Raw genomic sequence first — 23,382 nt, 5'->3', positions numbered from 1 at the left:
TCATTTAACATTAAATAAATCAGTTCTTTATCAAATCTTCATAGCTTCCACTTTCAAACTGCAGCTCTAATTATCAACAAAAATAAACATTTTGGTATTAAAGTCTGCATTAAAATATGAAACTTAACCATAGCCTACACTTTAATATTTGTGATAAACTAAAGTTCTGTAAAATCAGTCAAAGATTCAGCGAGTTCAGATGATTTTTAATTGTGTGTAGACCCCCGTCTCCATAGACATGTAGGCATTATGAAGCCGGGCTCCCCCTGAGCATCGTGGTGGCCATGTAGACACATGATTCTGGCATCTGTGCTTGCTGTCCACTTTGTTAGGACACCTGTTCAAATGCTTGTTAAATCAAAAATTTATTCAGCCAATCACAAGGCAGAAAATCAGTGCATTTATCCTGCTGAAGTTCAGACTGAGCATCAGAATGAGGAAGACAGATGACTGAAGTGACTTTAATGGGAATCTAGGGTCTGGAAAAAGGACAAACTATCCCATGTGCAGCAGACAAAACACCTTGTTGATGTCAGAGGTCAAAGGATGGACAGACTGCTTTGAGCTGAAAGGAAGACAGCAGTAACTCAAATAACCACTTATTGTTGAACTTTTGATCAAATGTTCTACAGCAGCAGGAAACCACGTGTGCTGCTTCTCTCAAATAAGAGCAAGAAACTGAGGCTTCACCAAAAATGGACAGTACAGGTTTCTGCTGCAACTTTGAGATGTCAGAATTTGGTGTAAAAAAGATGAACGCATGGATCCGTCCTGCTTTGTTTTACCGTTTCAGGCTATTGCAATGGTGTGGGGGGTATTTCCACACACTTTACTGTCCATGTCCATCCCTTTATGACCACAGCACTGCCATCTTCTGACGGCTACTTCCAGCAGGATAAAACACCATGTCACAAAGCTCAAATTATCTCAAAGTGGTTTCTTGAACATGACGACGCGCTCGCTGTACCCAAACAGCTCCTACTGTCACCAGATTTCGATTCAGTAGAGCATCTACTGGAACGGGAGATTCACATCATGGATGTACCAGCAAGGTGTGCCTGATAAAGGGGCCAGGAACTGTATATGTTTACATCTGTGAGAAAAGCCCTCAGATTCTTAGATTTGAACAAGAACAAGACTAAATAAGCACCGAGATCTTTTCATTTATTGTAAGGAGATTTAGGAACCAAAAGTCAAAAAGTATCAAACGTCAGACTTGCTGATTTTAATGTTTTCAAGGAATCAAAGGTCAATAAATCTTTATGATATTCCTAGTGGGTTTTTTCAATATGAAGACTTTTAAAAACGACCAAAATTACATCATTTGTGTAATCTAACTTTTCTACAGGCAAGATTTGGGTTAGCCATGAGTCTCAGCAGTGACATTACCCGTTAACATTTTGTCCACTGTGCGGCAGGATCTCTGAAAAGTTTAGACAATAAAAAAACTGAACACAAAGAAGAAGGAAATGTCAGTTAATGTGATCATGTGCGATAAGCAGAAATGACCGCGCTTTGAAAAGCCACAAAGCTCAAGCTGAAGGCCTCTTGTTGAAGACGTAAGTACACTTTTACAACTTTTAGAAGCTGATCTTAAAACTTGAAGGCAGTTTATTCTTGTTGGTGCATGTTAGGGGTGTGTTTTGTGTCTTTGTCATGCTGCTGTTCAGTTAACTAAAAAATAATAATGCTTAAAAAGTATTTCCCACAAATACTTTGTCAGAGTCAGACAGAGCACGTTGACACATGCAGTGTACTTCAGTTCAACACGCAGTCAACCCTCAAGATATTTCAGTATGGAGCTGTGCCAGAATAAGTCCTGCAACCCGAATACTCGCCTCAAAAGCTCTAATTACAATAAAATATGTGCAGCTTAATGGGATGCTGTGTCTGCTCTTCCATGTGTGTGCACAACATATGGCAGTTGTTATATTATTTAGTCACATTTTACTCCCCCAGATTACAGCCACAGGTCATGTTGTACAGCTCAGTGCACCTGCAGGGACAGGAGAGAGGACATAATGGTAAATGTTATTAATATTTAATTACAGATGATCTTTTTCGCAGTAAAAATTAAATATAAAAACATCATATAAACACATACTGCTGCAAACACTTTTTAGATCTTTTCATTAACCAAAAACTAGTTTTACCTGTAGCTATAATTACTGTTTCGTACTTTGCCAAATTTCGTGCAACATTTGTGAACTTGCCAGCTGTAAATGTGCAGTTTCCAAAGCCAGTGTTCACACTAAATATTTTATTCAAATTAAGTTTTCTTCTCAGTGAGTCATTGCCATAAAAATTAAGAGCTCCTCTGACATTGTTTAAACTCTTTTGTTCTTTTAGAATAAAAGTGTGTTTAAGGTCAACTTCCTCTGAAATGCTGCTTCTCAAACTTTTTCCACCTCACAGCCTCAGCCTGCATTCAATCTTTTTGAACAGTAACTCAGAAATTAACTGCATTTTTATGGTGTTTTTTTTCTTCTGCCAGGTGGCAGTTTGCTTAAAGGAGGCAGGTCGGTGTCTTATTCCTCTTTCATTTTCTTGTTTCATTGATTCTGGAAGTTTTACCAGCTGAGTCTGGCAGACAGTCTGGACAGTTAGGGGAGAAATGGGAAAGGCTATAACAGACTACTAAATTCTGTCCTCCAATTGGTTTTAAAACTGAATATTTAAGGAAATATAATCCTGGTGCCTTTAAAAAAAAAAAAAAGTTTTCTTTCTTGCTTCCTGGCTGGGAGCCCAGCTGTGGGCCAGTGTCCAGAATAATCTGACCCAACTCAGACTCTAAAAACTTTCATCACAATGAATTTCTCTGTGAAGAATTTTAAAAAATTATCAATAACTTTGAGAATTTTCTGTGCATTTTACCTTAAAACAAATCATATTAGTTTTACTTCACGTTTCACATCAGGGTCCGTTTGCACTGGGCCCCACAGCTTTATTCCCCAACATGGCTTTATTTTTACTTCCTCTTTTCATGCTTGGGTTTTTCCTAAATTTAATACTTTTGTTAATATTCTGCACAAAGTTGACTGTAAAGCTTTGTCCACCTGAAATCAACCATTCTGCTGTGCGGCAATGATTCAAGGGTGTGCATAATGACAGAAAAGATAAATTAGAAATAAAGAAAAAACATTTCTATTCAGACATGTTGAAACCAAGTGAACAGGAGGGGAGGAAATGAAAACAGGGCAAGTTTAAACAGAAACATAGAAGCATAACAGGGGGGCCCATATCAAGGGGTTTTTTTCTTTGGTGCTAACCGAGCTCATGTTGGATTCTGTGCAGAGCTCTGTAAAGTCTCAGTCTTATTTCTGTATTTAATTATGTTATTTTCTAAAAAATAAAATAAAAAAATGAATTGTATAATTTTTTTAATTTGCGCTTTTGAAATGAGGAATGTGCTGTTTCATAACAGAAGATTTCTTCGTTGCACTTTCTACAGAAAATCGAGCCACAGTAAACAACAGTACTGAAATTTGGAGAATAAATGAGGCACCGTCAACAAACTTGCTCTCACGTATCTATTACAAACGTTTACACAGTAAATACACACATAAAATAAGCATTATATGACTGCTAAGAAATGAAAAAAATGAGGAAGAACTCACAGAAAATCTACAAACTGTGCACAGTTATACTACCTTTTACACTTCATTTACTTTCATGTAAATCGACTGGAGCTCACAGGCCTTGGTTGTAAGTGCCAAAAGATTTTAGATCTCTGGGTTTAGCTAATATGACTTGTGGAAATTTCAATTTGAATTCATGTTAAAGGGGCCATCCTCTGTGGAGTTAAATCAGGGCCATAATGTTTGTGTAGTTAAAAGAAAAATTTGAAATCGAAAATATGTAAACTGAAAGCAAAAGTCACATTTTTAGAGTGAACTTTGAAAAAGAAAGTTGGATTTAAAATAAAATCAAACGTTTTGAATATTTGTATTAACTGAAAACCCAATGGTTCTTTTATCTATAATTTCTCTGAGTAAACTTTATTTAAAAATTTTCAGTAATCTTTTTTTCATTATTATTATTTTTAAAAAATCTATTCATTTGATAATGTTATGCGCGTGGCTCTTGTGGTCCTCCATATGCATGACATGTTTTCTAAACATTATCAAATAATACAGTGCAGGAGGTGTTTGATAAATTATGTTCATTCCCAGGTTTCCTGAAGGCAACATGAAAAATGGACCATCTTGAGCCTGCAGCGGTCTGCTGTCACTCATGATTCCCCGCCCCTCTCTGTGTAGCCACGCCCACCAGGCCAAAACAGGACCAAAAGTCTGTAACTGAAAAATAGAGATCTGAAAGTGAAAAAAAAAAATTGAAGCTGAGAGAAAAATCCGAACCTGAAGAATTTTTTTTTTGTACATTAATTTAAAAGATCTGAATCTGAAAAAAGGTAATCTGAGACTGAATAGATTTTTTAAAAATAATAATAATGAAAAAAAGATTACTGAAAATTTTTAAATAAAGTTTACTCAGAGAAATTATAGATAAAAGAACCATTGGGTTTTCAGTTAATACAAATATTCAAAACGTTTGATTTTATTTTAAATCCAACTCTTTCTTTTTCAAAGTTCACTCTAAAAATGTGACTTTTGCTTTCAGTTTACATATTTTCGATTTCAAATTTTTCTTTTAACTACACAAACATTATGGCCCTGATTTAACTCCATAGTTACTGAGCTAAATGCTTGTTTTGACACACATTTTGTTCATTTGACTTTTAAAATGTAATTTTAAAACTTAATGAGCAAAGCGTTTCTCATCATCAACAAAAATTATCTGTGCTTACCGGTGTTGAGGTTATTACTCGAGAAATGTGATATATTACACATATTACACAGAACACCTTTCTTAGAAGTAATGCAGTAGTTTACTAAAAATTAATTTGTTACATTATTCATTATGTTACTTTCATGTTACTCTGAAAAATGACCTGAAACAAATTCTCTCATAATTACTTTTTAACAATATAAACCTGTAAGCTTCAGCCCCACATCCATCACTGGTCCTTATAGAGTACAAAAAACATCCTTCCCAGTGTTTCTGTGTTGACTGAATGCTTAACCTCAACAACTAATAATAAACTCAGATGCTGGAAGTTTAACAGTGTACAATCTCTGATTGGCTTCCATATGTGCAGAGTCTATAGCAGGTATCGAGCAAGTTACTGCCATTAATGAACTGCTAAAGGTTGCTATGGCTTATGGTGCTTAAGAAACGTGTTGGTCCAGTTGTCACTGAAAACAGAAAAAGAGGTCGAAGTTAAAGCAAGAACTGAATTATGAACAGAGGAAAATGTAAAACACACAGTGGTCTGCATCTAGTGAATTTATTCAGAAATGAATAAATATGAGGCCAAGTAACTAATTTCAAAGATGTGTGGGACTTAAAAGAAAGTGTATAAATTCAGGGTGGTGTTAGTAGTATTATTATAATTATTAATTATTATTATCATTAAGGGGTATTTTACCCCATCTTATGGGCAGGTGGGTGGGCTGAGTGAAAATCTAATTCTGTAAACACAAAAACTCAAGAACAAAGCGACGTAGGATCTTGAAACTGATAGCAAAGGTGCAGCTACTGAAAATCTCAAAGGATTTCAAATCTCTCTGAAGTCTACCAAAAATCTCGTGAACACAAGTTGATTTTTTTAAATACACCTTTGACAAATAACAGGCAATGAGGCATCATCACTGTTCGGTCATGTATGCTGTCATAACAATGCAAGTAAGCATATGTTGTGATTAAGAGAGCGTTTTTACAGTAAAACTTAATAAATAAATTATGTTTGCTTCTGGTGACATAGATGTTTCAGGGGTGACGTGACACAAGGCTGTTCCACGACTAAAGATTCTGCCAGGAGGCTGAGGTGTAGCACTGGCAGCTACAAATGTTACAAACCATTATGAAGCATCAAAAATAAACTTAGCAGTGGCTAGTGGTACCCCTCAGCTTGTATTATAACAGTTTTATCAATTTGAAAATCCTACATCGCCTCATTCTCAAGTTATCACATTCACACAAAACAATTTCGGTGTCCATATTGCACATCTGCCTGACAGAGTGGCAACAATACAAACTATATGTTAAGAAAAAAACTGAATCATGACAATAAACTGTTTAATAACGAACACATCATTTTAAATAAAATATGATAAATGATTGAAAACTTTTTTCTCCACAGTCTTTCTTGCAGGGCTTTGTCATTTAGTGCTGATTGACATTGTAGGGTAAAGAGAGAGTAGAGAGAGAGAAACCACCAACATGGTGAGAAAGCGACTGATGATGTTTCGATGGTTCCTCCTCATTGGTCTCCTGTGGTTTTAGGAGGTTTCCCTAAAGAGGTTGCTGTAAAATCTACAGTGTAGATTTTACAGCAACAAGCTTGCAGCTGGATGGCAGCAACTTACTGTAAATAAAACTCCCAGTAATCTTACTGTATCTTTTTATTTACAGCTTTACTGTGATCTCATTCACAGTATTTTTACTGTAATACCTTGTACAGCCCTTTTCCTATGTTATTCATTTATGGTATTACTATATTATCATCTGCGATACTTCTACTGTTATTGTTTATGCTACTTTTAATGCAGTCTTGCTTAAAGTACTTTTGTTGTATATTCATTTACAGTAGAGTATTTTCATTAATTTAGTTTTGGAAAAATTGTGATTTTTAACCTGTAAAAACATTGTTATTGCAGTACAGCACTTTAAACTTAACTCTAGAAGTGAGATATAGATTTGTCCTTAAAATATGCGTGTGATTTATTGTAGAACATTAAAATTGTACATTTCTTTGTCAATTCAGTATTACTTTTCTAAGACTGAGTGGCTCCAGAGTTGGAAGTTCGTCTTGTAATCGGGAGATTTCCTGTTCGAGCCCCGGCTCTGACAGTCTCGGCCGTTGTGTCCTTGGGCAAGACACTTCACTTGTTGCTTTCTGGTGTTGGTCATAGGGCCCGGTGTCAGCAGCGTCTGACAGCCTCCCCTCTGTCAGTGTGTCCTAGGGCAGCTGTGGCTACAATGTAGCTTGCCATCAGCTGTGTGTGAATGGGTGTAGTGTAAAGTGCTATGCAAATACAGGCCGTTTACCATTTAAAAGGAACACTGACTATTTCAACTTGTGGGCATCAATAGGCTCTCATTTCGAAGTACATTTAGAAAAAAATTTCATTACATATTTTATTATACACCAAACTGACTCAGGCTGCAAATAACAACCTCTGAAACCATTCCATTGAGCTCCGTAAAAATCTGACCTACTAAAAGCTAAAAAACACAAGAAAAAGAAAATCATTATGGTATTATGAAATTGAAAGATAGTCCAGCCACCATAACCATGACAGTAGGATATCAGACATACAAAACAACTAAAAATATAATCATCTGTCTACAAAATGTATCATAAAATACTCCAAATTTTATTTACAGTATTTCACTGCACAAAGCAAAGGATTTTTGGAAAGTCTACATTCACCACTGTAATTTGTCTGTACTATAAATTATTTTACTGTAGTGATTAGGGGTGGGTTTTGATGTTCAATTTATCGATTAAAATCGATTCTAGCTTGGGTAACGTGATATCGATTCATTAAAATCCGGAATCGATTTTTTAATATAAATTTATTTTGCCCAAAATGCCAGAATCTCAGGTTAAACCTCACAAATTTTCAACAACCACCAAACAGCTAAAACAGTAAATGAGAGAAGGTACACCGATTCTGCACAAAGAGGTAAACACACAGCGCGGATCCGCCGACAGATCAGAATCAGTGAGGTGTCGCCTTTCTCACCCGACGGCACAGGCACGGTCGGGGCTGAAAGCCGGCAGCTCACTGATTCTGATGTTTCTCATTTTGTAGACAGATGCGCAGCTGTGGCAGTTTGTCCTGAAACAACAAATAGAATTTCGATTTTCAAAATGATCAATAATAAATATTTTAATGTGGCTCTAATGCTCCAAATTACAGTAATTGAGCTGACAGAAAAGGAGCATGAAAAACGAAAGTGAAACTTAAAAAATTAACAACAGACTGTAACTGTCAATGTTTGTTTTTATGAAATAATTCCATTTTGTCCAAATTCTTTTTGACTATATTTCATCATTAACACTTGCGCAGAGGAATCGTTTCAAGTGTGGCAATTCTTCCTTTGAGGACTTTGGCTTCTCTTTCCACATTATCATGAGCTCGGTAATAAATCTGGTCAATCGAATGCACTGCTGCGTTTTACGGAGTAAGCACGGAAATCCCCATAGTTTCTGATCTAACTGGGAGAAAGAAGCGGTTTTTCGATTAGTCAAAGGAGTTTGCAAAGAAAAGCGTCTGGACTTCTTTAAGTTGCTTGAAGACGTTTCACCTCTCATCCGAGAAGCTTCTTCAGTTCTAAGGTCAAATGGCCGAGAGTCCCAGATTTAAACCCAGTGGGAGTATCCCCCCAAGGAGGGACAAAGGACCCCCTGGTGATCCTCTAATCACATGAGCCAAGGTGTGAAAACGGGTGTGGGACCTAATCAGGGTTTCGAGTGAGCTCATTGTGAAACCTGGCCCCACCTTGTCATGTGAATTCCTGAGGTCAGATGGCCCAGGATGTGAGTGGGCGTTAAGGCGTCTGATTAGGTCCCACACCCGTTTTCACACCTTGGCTCATGTGATTAGAGGATCACCAGGGGGTCCTTTGTCCCTCTTTGGGGGGATACTCCCACTGGGTTTAAATCTGGGACTCGCCACCATTTGACCTTAGAACTGAAGAAGCTTCTCGGATGAGAGGTGAAACTTCTTCAAGCAACTTAAAGAAGTCCAGACGCTTTTCTTTGCAAACTCCTTTGACTACGATGACCTGGATGACTGAGAACCTTCACAGATGTTTTTCGATTAGATTAGATGGAACTTTATTAATCACTGGGTGGGTTCCTCGGGGAAATTCAGTTTCCAGCACAACACCGACAGAAGTTGCATGTTACAGATACAATAAGGAGAATGATAGAAAGGATATAAGCATAAATATACCATATATACACTTATACACAGTGGCGGTCCTAGCCTGTTTGGCGCCCTGGGCGAACACTCCCTCCGCCCCACACACACACACACACACACACACAAACACACACAAAACATATTAAGGATTGTACATTAACATAAAACTGTTGTCGGAACCATACTGAATTTCACCAGAGAAACACACACACACACATATGAAGAGAGAGAGAGTGTGCATAGTATGCAAACAGCTACCAAACAGCCATCATAATTCGTCATACAATGAGAACAGGACACATCAACAATTGACAATGACTACTTAATATTAAAATCTGTAATATAATGTATTGTTTGGAGTTTAGTCTGTTACTGTTACTATTTTTACCATTTCTTCTTGGAGCAACTGTAACCCACATTATTTCCTTAGGGATTAATAAAGTATTCTGATTCTGATTGTTTCAGGATGACCTGCCATTATCCAATTACACATCTGCTTATCTGTATCGTTTGCTCGTTTCTCCTCCTCTTCTTTTCTCTTTTTTCTAAACTGAGCACCTGATGGCTTTGAACTTTTCTTGTCCATCTTCCATTGGTTTAAATTTTGCACTCCAGTATGAACACCCATCCCTCAACCCGAGGATCACCACAACATAACCTAACAGACCTACACCTTAGTTCACAGATTCGCTTTGTCTAGGGTTTATTTCTGGGATTTCGCACAACCCAGGATTCAAATCATGAATACATAACAGACTTGGATTTACAACATTATAAATGAAATGTGCTCTATTTGGAAGCAGCCAGGGCTCCTCCCCTTTCTACGGGTTGTGTGTGAGACTTTAAATAATCAAACTGTAAATTTTAAATTGTTATTGATCCCTTTACCCCTGGTCCTAAAGTGTAGATTTATTTTCTTACTCTTCTTATATATATTGTTCGTTTACTTGCACTGCTGTAACTGGAGCCTCATCGTCTCGTCTCTCTATATACTGGACTGTATGTAGCGGAGATGACAATAAAGTTTACATTGACTTCAGCAGCGAGCAGGCGCACCGAGGGCTCTCGCGCTCACTTTTCGCACATAGAATTTCGAAAAAACATCGGTGCAAATTATAAGTCTGTATCATAATGTCTGGTGTTTTCGTGTTTGTTGGTTTGTTTTTATTTTGTTTTATTTTGCGAGTTGGTTATTAGATGCTGCTCCAGCCAGCCAGAGAATCCCCCGCCGCCCCGCCCTCTCCTCCCTCTGCCGCAGGCAGCAGGCGCACCTCGCAAACGGAGGGCACCCTACTCCCAGCAAATGGGCAATAGAAAACCGATCGGTGCCTATGCCATTCCCAGTATGTGCTGGCATGACGTCGGGGCAGCATGAGTACGAGCAATTTTTATTTATTTTTTTTGCCGATGCCCGTGATGCCGCCCCGGGCAACCGCCCGTGTCGCCCGTATCAAAAACCGCTACTGCTTATACATATATATAAATACAGAATATATCATATGGATACATAGGATTGCACATTTGAGTGAGTCTGTTGCACAGTGATTATTGCACAGTCGAATATAAGAAAAAAATATTGCAAATATTGCACAGTGTAAAAAAGCACTACAGCTCAGTTGTTCCCGCCCTCCTTTGTCCCCTGATGGCGTGTGGAACAAAGGAGTTTTTAAGTCTGGTTCTTGACTTTGGGAGAAGCAACCTGTCGCTGAATAGGCTCCTCTCAACAACAAACCGAGAGGTAAGCTGTTTATGTCCAATAATCCAAGCAGGCAGGGACGACTGTGTAATTTATTCACGATATATTTTAAATGTAGCGCAGATTCTCTGCTGGGCGAAAACGTTTCATGTTCAAAGCTGTACACGACTAACACTGAATAAAGCACCGCAAGTTTGAGGTGATACACAAAATGTAGAAATACTGTTGTACTTGATTCTCATCTGCTGCTCAGTCTGTTCTACACCGCTGTGACTGCAGCTACTAGAACAAAGGACACAGAGAATGAACAATAGCATTCATTTCACTTTAATCTGCAGAGAAACTGATTTTCACAGATCAAGTCCTACGTCGAGTTACAGGAAAAAGACGGTCCACCTTTAAAGCTACTGATAGCTGAAGTCAATCATTCTTTCATTTATACACTACCAGTCAAAACTCTGGTCACAGATTTTCATTTTTTTTCTCTCTATTTTCATGACTATTTACATTGTAAATTCTCACTGAAGGCACCAAAACTATGAAAACATATTGAATTATGTAGTAATCAAGAAAGTGTGAAATAACTAAGTGCTGTCAACAAAGCAAAGGATGGCTGCTTTTAGGAATCTAAAATATAAGACATATTTAGAGTTCATCAGTCAAGTTCATCAAGTTCATCAATTTTTTCTTTGGTACATAATTCCATCTTGCTTCATGTGATGTCTTCAGTTTGTATCCAGTGTAGAAAGTATTAAAAGTAAAGAAAAACCTTTAAATGAGAAAGTGTGACTAAATTGTGTACTGGTAGTGTTGATTTAGTTACATATTAATTAGCTAAAGGTACAGGGACACATATTATCTTTGTTTGGAGCGGGTCATAAAAAAGAAATTATGAACTTTACAGCTTTGTTGTTGCTTAATCATTTACTCACATGAACACACTCTCAGAGATCTACACTAACTTGGCAATACTTTAATTCACATGTACTGTACTGTAACTATTTCTGTTGTTTTGTTTCTGTTTTCTTTATATTGAAAAGGATTTATTCCAATATGAGGCCAAACATTGACTGTTGAAAATGTTTATGGTGAACTGCAAATTTACAATGATGCAATTGCAGAATTTTTCCTGGATAAAATACGTTTTATAAATGGACCCTTTTCTTTCTTTCTTTGTTTTACAGAGTGGAGACTTCTACCACTGATTTTATGTGCTGTCCCTGGGTGTGTTTGTGAAATCAGACCGCTGCAGTGATAATATAAGGGGTGTGTAACATTGTTTTCCTTTCTATATCAGTGAGCCTTCACAAGTACCAGTTTGAGGTTTCTGTGCAGTAGTCTGAGGAGCTTGGAAAGAAAAGCGTTGCTTGAAGACCTTTCACCTCTCATCCGAGAAGCTTCTTCAGTTCTAAGGGTCAAATGGTGGAGAGTCCTAGATTTAAACCCAGTGGGAGTTTCCCCCCAAGAGGGACAAAGGACCCCCTGATGATCCTCTACTTAATCACATGCGCCAAGGTGTGAAAGCGGGTGTGGGTCCCAATCAGCCAGGGTTTCGGGTGAGCTCATTGTGAAACCTGGACCCACCCTATCATGTGATTTCCTGAGGTCAGATGGCCCAGGATGTGAGTGGGCGTTAAGGCGTCTGGGAAGGGATCTCAAAACTGGATTATAGATGGCAGACAGTTGGTGTTGTAAACCACCGCCTCTGTTCAAAGATGGTCGCTCACAGTGGACAAAGATGGCCTCTTTCACTCCTCTTTCAAACCATCTGTCCTCTCTGTCCAAAATGTGAACGTTGGCATCCTCGAAAGAGTGACCTTTATCCTTTAGATGCAGATGAACAGCTGAGTCTTGTCCCGTGGAGGTGGCTCTTCTATGTTGTGCCATGTGCTTGTGAAGTGGCTGTTTGGTCTCTCCAATGTAGAGGTCTGGGCATACCGGCGAGAATAGCAGACTCCCGGCTTCATAGTTTTCAGACCCCCGCGGTCTTTTGCTTCTCAGGTTAAACGTGATTTATGAGTCACTCAGATAAGTTAAAAATTTATTGTTTGACTTTTTTCAGTGTTGTATTTGTTCCTGAGTAAATTGGTTTGGCTGAGACTAAAGTTATAGTTTTCACACAGCTGAATAAACGTCAAACAGAAAACTGATTAAACAGAAGTGTGAGATGGTAGAGAATTTACTCCAATGTCCTTTAGACAGCAAGGAACAGATGGCTGAGTTTATTAAACTCCACAGAGACAGCTGTGATGCAAATCTGAATGCTAGACTATCCCATTTCACAGTCTCGCACTTCCAGCCTTTTTGGTCTTCGGGGACCCGGGCCACATAGACCGGGAAGGCCGGGGCCTCAGAACGATGCAGCCTAGGTTTTGGCCTCAGTTCGAGGCAACTGGTCACAGTAGATGGTCGCCCTTCCCTGAGCCTGGTTTCTTCCTGTTAAAAGGGAGTTTTTCCTTCCCACTGTCACCAAAGCGCTTGCTCACAGGGGGTCATGTGATTGTTGGGCTTTCCTCCATTTTCATTTTTATTATTGTAGGGTCTACCTTACAATATAAAGTGCCCAGAGGTGACTGTTATTTTGATTGATATTAATAAAGTTGAATTGAATACAGGTTGATTATTTACACTGTTGAATTCACAAAGGTCAAACCTCTAAATCAGCTAAATAAATCCTACAAAACCACAACAAAACAAGCAAACAAACAAAACTAGTGATGACCTCAGACAAATGCCAGTAGTTGCATATTTGCTCAGTTGGTGAGACCGACTATGAGTCAACATTATAGCCAAAAACTGAGGTATCACTGTATGTGTTACATTCTTATCTCTAATGACTGTTATGTTTGTTCAGTTCAGCAGCAAAAATGGATGAGAAGAAAAGGAAGCGATCTACATTCAGACAGTCATCCAGTGAGACTGAAGCCAGGTAAAAATGACCCATATAGGACACACACACACACACACACACACACACACACACACAGAGAGACACAGAGACCGAGAAAACAGTGTCACTAACAAAAATGAGTTCTTACATTGTCTGATCTCTTTTGTTAGTTCACATGTTTAACTTTGAGGATGTTAGCTGTCATTTTTGTGTGCATGCTAGCAGATGCTTGGCTGTCTGTCACTTTGGGTCATTTTGGTCTTCAGTAATTTAATCTTCATACAGAGAAACAGTCTGAAAAAGCATCAGACCTTAAAATTCTGACCAAGATTTTTTAATTATTATTTTGTTGTGTAAGACAGATGTTGTTTATTGTGTGTTGAGAAATAGTCGGTCTGCTGTTAGGTCATGCTGTTAAAGCTGATTAAGAGAGCTTATAAAACAGACAATCCTATTGAAAGTTGACGTTTCAGTAGGAGGAGAAAAATAAAGTGATAAAAACATCTTCCCTTTAACTGAAATGTCTTGTTATTCCTTGCTGCTGAAATTGATGCTAAACTGTGTTATGAAAAGTTACTGTAAGTAAAATCATAAATGTTCCATTTGTGTTATTATATTGAAAGTCCTGACAAACAAATCTAATTAAGTAAATCAATGTCAGTCGGTAAATAGATCACTCTTTACCTAGTTCACAGATCTGCAGCTCCCAGGAAGATTTCTTTAAAGAGTGACAGTGACTTCTAACAAGTTTTGATCTCATAAAACTTTCTTTCCTTCTAGTTCGCAGATGAGTACTGCTCCAAGCAAGATGTCCCTCAGGAGCAACAGATCCAAGTTTGAGCCAGTCGGCTTTAAAGATGAAAGGTTAAAACAGAAATCTTAAATTTTGAATTGTGGTTTGAAATAGTTGAGTGTTGAACCATTTGTGACAATTTGTGAACATGGCTCTTTCTATCACAACTATAGTCATGATCATAGTCAGGGCATTTGTCCCTGTGAGGCAGTTCAAAGCAAACCTTAAGGATCTCCAGCAGTAGTACCAGGTGATCAGAAGTGATTCAAATTGGGTAGAGAGCAGTTTATGAAGGCCATGGACTGGGACTTTTGGAGGCAAGTTCTGGCAAACGATGATAACCGAGGAAGGACAACTAGGGCGTGAGTGTTATTCATGTACCTAGGCACCAGGGGTTGATCATATTACCTCCAAGATTCTGAAGGTTTTGAATACTTCTGGTCTACTGACACAGTGCTTCTGACTGACTTAATGCAGCATTGCCTGTTCAAATGACCTGTGCACTGGAGTATGTGTATCCTGCTTTAACAAAAGAGTATTTGGACTACAGTTACTCAGCTACCGCACCACAAAAACGTATTTTAAAAAGCTTAAAGATATTAAAAAGTTTCTATACATGAAGCTCCAATCAATTACCTAACCTCAGGTCCACAAGGGATCACATCTTAGACTACCATGACCTGGATGACTGAGAATCTACGCAGACAACTTAGTGTTATGGAAAAACAGAGAAAAAATATCCATTATTGTGCTATAGTAATTAAATTAAGGTCTAATTTGTAAACCCTCCTACAGACCAGTAACTGAGAAGCCATCCACCTGTCCAGTTTGCAAAGATGTTATGAAGAATCCAGTTCAGCTTAGCTGTGAACACTGGTGCTGCAAACTGTGTCTCAGCTCAGAGCTGGATGAGTCTGATTCAACAGCAGACTGTCCTTGTCCTCAGTGTGGGAAGAAATCCAGGAAAACATTAAAACAAGAGACAGACAAGGAGGGAGACACAGGTAAGCTTATATACTTAAGATCACTGCTATCTCTACTACTGCAAAAAAAAAAAAAAAAAAAAAATTGCTATAGACAAGAGTAGGTGACAAGAATGAGTCAGTGTTGGAATCATTTATTATATTTAACTTTTAACGATAAAGATAAGTTTGTTAGGGAGCTCAAAAGCTGTGAAAACATGAATTAAGTGCAAGAGTATCAGGGTTTTGCTAACTTGGGTGCATTTATAAAGAACTTTTATACCTAATTGCTAGGGATGGGTATCGTTTACTTTTTATCCGATACCAGTACCAAACCGGTACTTTTGAAACGGTGCCGGTGCTTAAACGGTTCTCGAACCGGTGCTTAAAGAATCAAGAACACACACTTTGTCCAAAAACCTCTCATGTTTAGCTGCTTTTTTGTAAACAATAACAATGTTAGCCTTTTCTGTAGCTATAGGGGATTTATTGTATCACTCTTGGCTGGAAGCTTAAACAATGGGAAAAAAACACCAACTTTGTCCAAAAACCTCTCATGTTTAACTGTTTTCCACTTTTGCTTTGGTCAGTTTAGCCTTTTTGGCCAGGGTGAAGGGAGTATCTGCCATCAAACAAGAAGACAGCTGCATGTAACTACGACGGTGTTTGCTAGTTCACCTTACATGCATTAATGTAATAATGTGGTTAGCCTACTCAACGTAAATTACACACGAACAACATGAAGCTACTCACGCAGAGAAGAACGGCTGCTGCTGCCATCATCATCCGTCATCATTTCTGCTTCACTGACAGGGCTAGGGGCCAGGACTCTACTCTTTGGGTTCTTGGGGGATGTTGCTAACTCCGGGTCCGATAACAGGCACCACACCCGCAGTAGATGTGCTCGGTGTGAGGTCTCACAGCAAGCTATCAAATATGGTGCATTTCTCGGCTTAAAAAAACGCTATGCGTTGCCAGGTGTTTCATCGGATTCGAGGTGTTACCTCCTTTGACAGTATCACAGTATCACCTTAAAGCACTTGTTGCAGGCTGCTGAGTTTGCATCTTTTGCTGTGAAGTACAGCCAGACTTTTGACCGCTTCGCCTTGGGCATTTTTAATCTGTTGCTCTGCTCTAAAAGAACGTACGTACCTGGGCCCGCCTACTATCCTCGGAAACGTAAAATGATTGGCTAGAATCCAAAGTGTATGACATCTCAGTAAAAAAAAGCACCGAAATGTGCGCTGCTTTTCGGTCTGGTTCCTACCGTTTATGTCAGAACCGGTACCATAATGGCACCGGTTACCGGTACCCATCCCTACTTATTGCTCATTTAAAGCTATCTGCAAACCAGTACTTAAAATGAAAAGTGGAAGTCCCCAAATCAAGTCAGGAATTTATAATCTCGCATTTTTCTCTGACCAAATTAAAGTGATCTGGTATTAACCACCTGAGCATCTTTGATTTCACTGCATTACAGGTAAAATTCATCTTTTGGAGGCAAAGAAGAAAGCAAAGGAAGCAATGAAAGATAAATTTTCCTCAGTCTCTGAAGGTAATGGTGACAAGCCGAGTTCACTAAACAACATCTACACAGAGCTTCATATAACCACTGGAGAGAGTGAAAGGTCACGTGAAGAGCATGAAGCCAGGCTGCTCGAACATAAACGGATAAGACACACTTCAGAACAACAAATAATAAATCTAAATGATGTGTTAAAACCGTTGCCTGGTCAAGACAAACCTCACAGAACAGTTGTGACAAAGGGCATCGCAGGAATTGGAAAATCATTTTCTGTGCAGAAATTCATTCTTGACTGGGCCAAAGAGAAGGAAAACCAGGATGTAGACTTTGTTTTCAGTCTTGCTTTCAGAGAGTTGAATTTGATTACAGGTGAAAAAAGCCTTCATGAGCTCCTGACTTTATTTCACCCCACACTGTCTGAACTCAAAGATTCAGTGGATTATACCAAAACCAAGATTGTTCTGATCCTTGACGGTCTGGATGAAAGCAGGTTTCAGCTGGACTTTGAAGGCAGTGAGACAGTATCATCTTTCAAGGAAGTAACACCTGTGAGTAATCTCCTAGCAAACCTCATTCAGGGTAACCTTCTTCCTGAAGCAAACCTCTGGATTACTTCCCGTCCAGCAGCAGCCAATCAGATCCCTGCAGAACATGTTGACATGGTGACAGAGATAAGAGGGTTCAATGATCCTCAAAAAGCTGAATACTTCAGTAGGAGATTTAGTCATGATCCTGGTCTTGCTGAAAGGATCATTAAACATATTCAGGCTTCACAGAGTCTTGACATCATGTGTCAGATCCCGATCTTCTGCTGGATTTCTGCAGTGTTATTCCAGGAAGTCTTTGGAGGAGACACTGAAACTGAAATTCCTCAAACTCTTACAGAGATGATGTCATACTTCCTGTTTGCACAAACAAAGCGTAGAAACAGAAAATATGACAAGAAGGTTGAGACAAACAAAGAAAAGCTTCTGAAAACACACAAAGAATTTCTTCTGAAACTCAGCAAGCTTGCATTTGAGCAGCTGCTGAAGAACAACCTCATCTTCTACGAGGAAGACCTGGAAGGCTTTGGCATTGACATTAAGGAAGCATCCATGTACTCTGGATTTTGCACCACAGTTCTTCAGGAAGAAGAAATTATTTCCCAGAAAAAGGTCTTCTTCTTTGTGCATCTGACTCTGCAGGAGTTCTTTGCAGCTCTCCACATCTATGACTGTTTCATAAATAATGATACCAGAGAGCTCGGCAGCTTCCTCGATCTAAAGAGCCAAAAACATACGTTACTTGATCTTTTAAAGGTGACAGTTGACAAAGTGCTGCAGAAGAAAAATGGTCACCTGGACTTCTTCCTGAGATTCCTTCTTGGCCTCCTAGTTGAACCAAATTGGAGAGTCCTTCAGGGTCTGCTGACTCCACCAGATCGAAGCCAAGATACTGACAAGAAAATCTTGACTTATCTCAAGTCTATGCGAAGGAAGAACCTCTCTCCAGACAGCTGCATCAACCTTTTCCAGACTATGGTTGAGATGAGAGATCACAAAGTCAAAGATGAGATTCGGGAATATCTCGAACTGTCAGATCGTTCAGAAACAGAGTTGACTCCCCTGCACTGCTCTGCACTGGCCTACATGCTGCAGGTATCAAAGAAAGATCTGGAAGTCTTGGACTTAAAGAGTTACAACACATCAGATGAAGGCAGACGGAGGCTGATACCAGCAGTGAGGAGCAGCAGAACGGCCTTGTAAGGTTTATTTCATTGTTATTTGTTCCTCTTTAAAACTGAATTGACAAGACTGTTGAACATGATATAATTTTAAAAAAGTCAAAGGGACAAATCCTCTCTGCCCCCAGCAGCAATTACATATTTATTCTTCATTTCTATTTAATTAAAAAAAAACTTTATTACCCTGTTTAGACTAGCAGACTGTAAAATGACTGAAGAGTGGGTTGAACATCTGGCCTTTGGTCTCACCTTCCCCTTCTCGCCTCTACGACATCTGGACCTGAGCAACAATGACCTGAAAGATTCAGGAGTGGAGCTGCTGTGTAAAGGACTGTCAAGTCAGTGCTGCAAACTGGAAACTTTGAGGTACATGATTAAAATACCATGCCATTTTACAAATAGATGGACAACCCACCAAACCAGGTGCAAGTTATAACTGAACTCTGTCCGCACAAAATGTTCTTTGGGCAGTTTAAGGTTTTTCTGTGTAATTTTCAGTTTAAGAAAACCCACATCTGTTAATGTGGAATCGTTTTATTTATTTTGTTTTTAAAATATAACAACCCCCAACTAAATCCACATATTTTTCCTGTGCTTGTAATTTATGCTTTCAATTTTACTACTGTTGGTGTAGTTCTAAAATAACTTTTAAAACCTGCATTGATATATACCAAACATTGTTTTCTCAGGTTATCTGGTTGTCTGGTGACAGAAAAAGGCTGTGAGTTTTTGGCCACATCTATTAAGTCCAATCCTTTTCATCTCAAAGAGCTGGACCTGAGCTATAACCATCCAGGAGGAATTGGGGAAAAGAAACTCTCTGAGCTGAAGGATGATCCACAATACAAGCTCAGCCAACTCAAGTAATTTAAATTCTGGCCCTGTGTCATCCACTGTTTCAGAAACAGCCCCCAAATACCAAAGAGAAAACAGGAAATCTTGGAACCTATGTTTGTATGGCTCGTTAATGTAGGTGGGCAGCTTAGCGGGTCAACTGGAAATTTAATTTTGACCCTTAAACATTGTGTTTTTAAAAGAAATATTGCTCAGAATCAACATGCATACACTGCTAACTATTTTATCTTTGACATCTATATCTACCTTATAAAGACATATGTGCTCATAATTGCTTTTTGTGGCTCATTGGGAAAAAGGCAAGCTGCTTATCAGAACTTTTGGTTTTTGTGTTTTTTTGGTTTAACACCTGTCAGTGCACAGCTATTTCACTGACCTTTCTCATAAACGTTCCAGATCATGATCAAAGAGTGCCATCTTTTCGATTTTGTACAGAACTAAATATAATACTATTGAGCCATAGCAAAACTGCATTATTATTATTATTATTATTATTATTATTATTATTATTGTTGTTGTTGTTGTTGTTGTTATTGATGTCAAAAGCAACAATGAAAACACTTTGTTTCAGGCTGTAAATGGCATCTATCAATTTTGACTATTGCTAATATGCTTCATCCCTCTAATTCTCAACTATAATTTTTCAGTTTTGAACATGGTGGAAATCACCGGATGAAACCAGGATTCAAGAAATGTGAGTACCTGTGAAAATGCTTTTGACTGAAAGCTGTGATCAAGTAAGAAAGTGCAAACAGGATATTTATTTACTTAATAACCAATAATATCATACCAGTCAGAAGTTTGAAATCAGTCATCTATGCTTTCTCTATTTTGTAGATTATTTAAAAAAAAAGTTCCTACCATCAACATTTTATGGATATAAAAAATAAACAAAAAACAAAAAAATTTGAGGTTTTCTGCTTCATTGTTTGCGTCACAGCTTTTGCACAGTTTAAAAAAATCTACATGCCTAATAAGCTTGTAGGAGTGCCCATACTCCTCTGATTGAAACTAATTTTATATTTCATTTAACTGCTAATCCTTGAAATTGAAGTAAATGTGACCCTCACAGAAATGTTAAACTGTATAATTTCTTTAATAAATTTATAAATAAATATAATAATGTGTTCATCATTTGTCTGACTGGGTTTTCTTTATGTAAATTAGATCATTTATCAGTGCAGAAACAGAAAGATTTTAAAGAGTTTACAAAGTTTTCTAACAGCTGTGTTTCTGTTTCTAGTGGAAAAATTGAGGTTATGTAAATTGAGAAATATAAACTTCCAAACCAGTTTTTCCTTAAAAGAAATAATGTGCAAAGTCAAGCAAATATTGATGTACACTGTGTAAATGTATCTCTCTACACTTTGTAAAAACGTAATGAACGTTATTAAATGATACTGGATTCAGTGGTTGCACTACTTAAAAATATTTTTTTAGGTGTCCACGTCCTTGTAGACTTAGTAAAGCAAGTGGAATCTATGTAGCTCAGCAGCACTATGTTTGGTGCTAGTACCAGTAGAAGTAACTTGAATTATTAATTATTAATTACTCTAGTCAGGTCGGAACTGTTTAGGATTTACCTGACAAAGGTACATAAGAAAATGCAAATGTCAGTGGCTTTGGGCATTAGCTGGTTTTTAACTTGTTGCTTTCATGTCTGAATGTTACCTGTGCTAAATGCACAGGTAACATGAGTACTGTACTGTGACAGTTTACTGATGAGTTCCAGAAATGTAGAGAATATTCTAACCCACATCCCCTAAAACTGAAGGCGTGAAATTAAATTTTTGAAAACCACTTTAGATGGTGGACCTTAGAAATCAGTGCTACTTGTGAATAAAGTGTTTTCTCACCTCCAGATGCCTGTGAGCTCACTTTGGACCCAAGTACAGCTCACAAGAACCTGCTGCTCTCTGAAGGGAACAGAAAGGTGACCTGGGTGAAGGAGGAGCAGCCGTATCCTGATCACACAGAGAGGTTTGATCGCTGTCAGCAGGTGCTGTGTGAACAGGGACTAAAAGGACGCTGTTACTTTGAGTTGGAGGTGTCAGAGCCCTTCTGTGTTGGGTTAACATACAGAAACATTGGCAGGAAAGGGGATGTTGATGCCTGCAAGCTGGGACACAATGACAAGTCTTGGTGTCTGATTTGCTCTGATGATGGTTGTTTTGTTTGGCACAACAAAGAGAAGGTCTGTGTATCTTCTCAGTGTTTGCGCTCCAGTCGTGTCGCAGTGTATCTGGATTGGGAGGACAAAAGTTTGTCCTTTTACAGAATTTCCTCTGGCAGTCTCATCCACCTCCACACCTTCGAAACAACATTCGCTGATGTTCTCTACCCTGCTGTTGCACTTCACACTCATTCCTCTGCACTGTTTTGTTAGGTAACATTTAAAAAAAAATCAGAACTGCACTCAAGCAAACCACCAATGGTGAAGACATTTGGCACCAAAATCGTCAAAACTGGAGTTTCTCATTGAATTCTTTATGTACAGCATGGAGTTGCTAACATCTCGTGATCACACTGAAATGGGAGCATGAATAGTATTAAGAGCACTGTGGAGATGGAGTGTGGCTGTTGCTCAGCTGCAAAGTGAAGGGTTCAGGAGGCTGTGCCAGGTCAGGCTGGCAAAGCATTTGTTTTCTAATTCTGCCGTTATGCAGTAATGAACTGGGGCCAAAAAGCAGCAGCTGCCAATGCTACTGAAGCTGTGCTGGGCAATGGCTGAAAAGCTACATTGTAAAATAATATAAGAAAAGTACACAATCCCCAAACACCTGTGGCAGATGGCCGCCCCTCCCTGAGTCAGGTTCTGCCAAAGGTTTTTTCCTGTTTAAAAGGGAATTCCCCTTCCCGCTGTGAGTAACTGGCTTGCTCAAACAGCATCATCTGGCTGTTGAGGTTTTCTCCATGTTCTTTGTATTATTGCAGGATCTTTACTTTACAAAAGCATAGTTTTAGTGAAGCCAGTCAACTGCTGGTGAGCTTTCAGCAGTGCAACAATAGTTTTTAGCCAAAGTGTTGTGGTGTAGAAGTGTAGACACTGCTCTAAAGTTAGCAGTTAGTATAAAACATTTCTACAGTAAACAATAAGAAGGTGACTTTTAGGATATTTGAACTATCTTCTTTCTAATTATGATTATTTTTGTGCCGTCGAACTGTTTTCAGATTTGAGATCCAGAGCTGTTTGTACTTATTATTATTTTTACATCTATTGCTTATATTTGAGTTATTTTATTAGGTTTGAATGTTTTGCTCTTCTCTGATGACCATGCCTCATTGAGTAGAAATGATGACTTGTGACCAAAAGGAATCAGGATATGGTACCTCTGTTAAATGCAGCTTTTTTATTCTTTTTCTGTAAGTGATTGCAATAGTAAACAGGCTGACGACCACAGTGTTGCAGGTTAGCGAATGTTTTCTTTACAGTGTTTTGGTTTCCTGCTTGAGGATCTGCTTCGTTCAGCGCCCCATACACAGCTCTCCCATCAGGTCATGGCATCCTGGGCCAAAAACTACACCCTGGAACCGTGATACTATCAGATAATAAAGGAACTTTGAACTGCATGCTTGTTTGTGATGATTTTTTCCTTCCTGTTGTTAGACTGATTAACACTTGGTTTCTCTGACTTCCTTGTCTAGCTGTTTTATTCAGTTCATTGTTAGAAAGGTGATATAATAAAATACAAGCTCTACGATATATATATATAGCACCAGACCCTGACAAGATTCACACATACTAGCTAAGAAGCTAACAGCACCTGGCAGCACAAATTAACCAGCTGCTAGTGGATAAGATGTACCCAGGATGCCCAACCAAAGAACGGACAGTCTTGATCTCCAGAAATGGCTAAGGTGAACTGCAATAACAAAAATCAGGGGATCAATTGGTCTTTGACCTCTGTGAAGAATCCACTATTCCAAGGTTTTCATGAT

At 38.6% G+C, this 23,382-nt stretch overlaps 1 protein-coding gene across 6 annotated transcripts; it reads left to right on the top strand.

Moving 5' to 3' along the window:
- The first annotated feature begins 1,455 nt into the window (after positions 1-1,455).
- Positions 1,456-23,013, top strand: LOC116309242 (NACHT, LRR and PYD domains-containing protein 5-like). 6 transcript variants are annotated; one of them, XM_039610429.1, is made up of 11 exons: positions 1,456-1,559; positions 2,495-2,519; positions 11,877-11,958; positions 13,552-13,621; positions 14,363-14,446; positions 15,171-15,379; positions 16,818-18,606; positions 18,781-18,954; positions 19,278-19,451; positions 20,091-20,137; positions 21,306-23,013. In XM_039610429.1, the coding sequence occupies exons 4-11, from the start codon at positions 13,560-13,562 to the stop codon at positions 21,827-21,829; spliced, it is 3,063 nt and encodes a 1,020-aa protein (XP_039466363.1). In that variant the 5' UTR covers positions 1,456-1,559; positions 2,495-2,519; positions 11,877-11,958; positions 13,552-13,559; the 3' UTR covers positions 21,830-23,013. The 6 variants fall into 6 exon arrangements, with proteins under 6 accessions (XP_039466363.1, XP_039466361.1, XP_039466362.1 ...); XM_039610427.1 differs by having other exon boundaries at positions 13,547-13,621; XM_039610428.1 differs by lacking the exon at positions 2,495-2,519 and having other exon boundaries at positions 1,506-1,559; positions 13,547-13,621.
- Positions 23,014-23,382: the final 369 nt, after the last annotated feature.

The sequence above is a fragment of the Oreochromis aureus genome, linkage group 3, assembly GCF_013358895.1.
Source record: "Oreochromis aureus strain Israel breed Guangdong linkage group 3, ZZ_aureus, whole genome shotgun sequence".
NCBI classification, from domain to species: domain Eukaryota; kingdom Metazoa; phylum Chordata; class Actinopteri; order Cichliformes; family Cichlidae; genus Oreochromis; species Oreochromis aureus.
The sequence above is the reverse complement of the archived record's forward strand: the minus strand, read 5'-3'. Positions and strand labels throughout refer to the sequence as shown.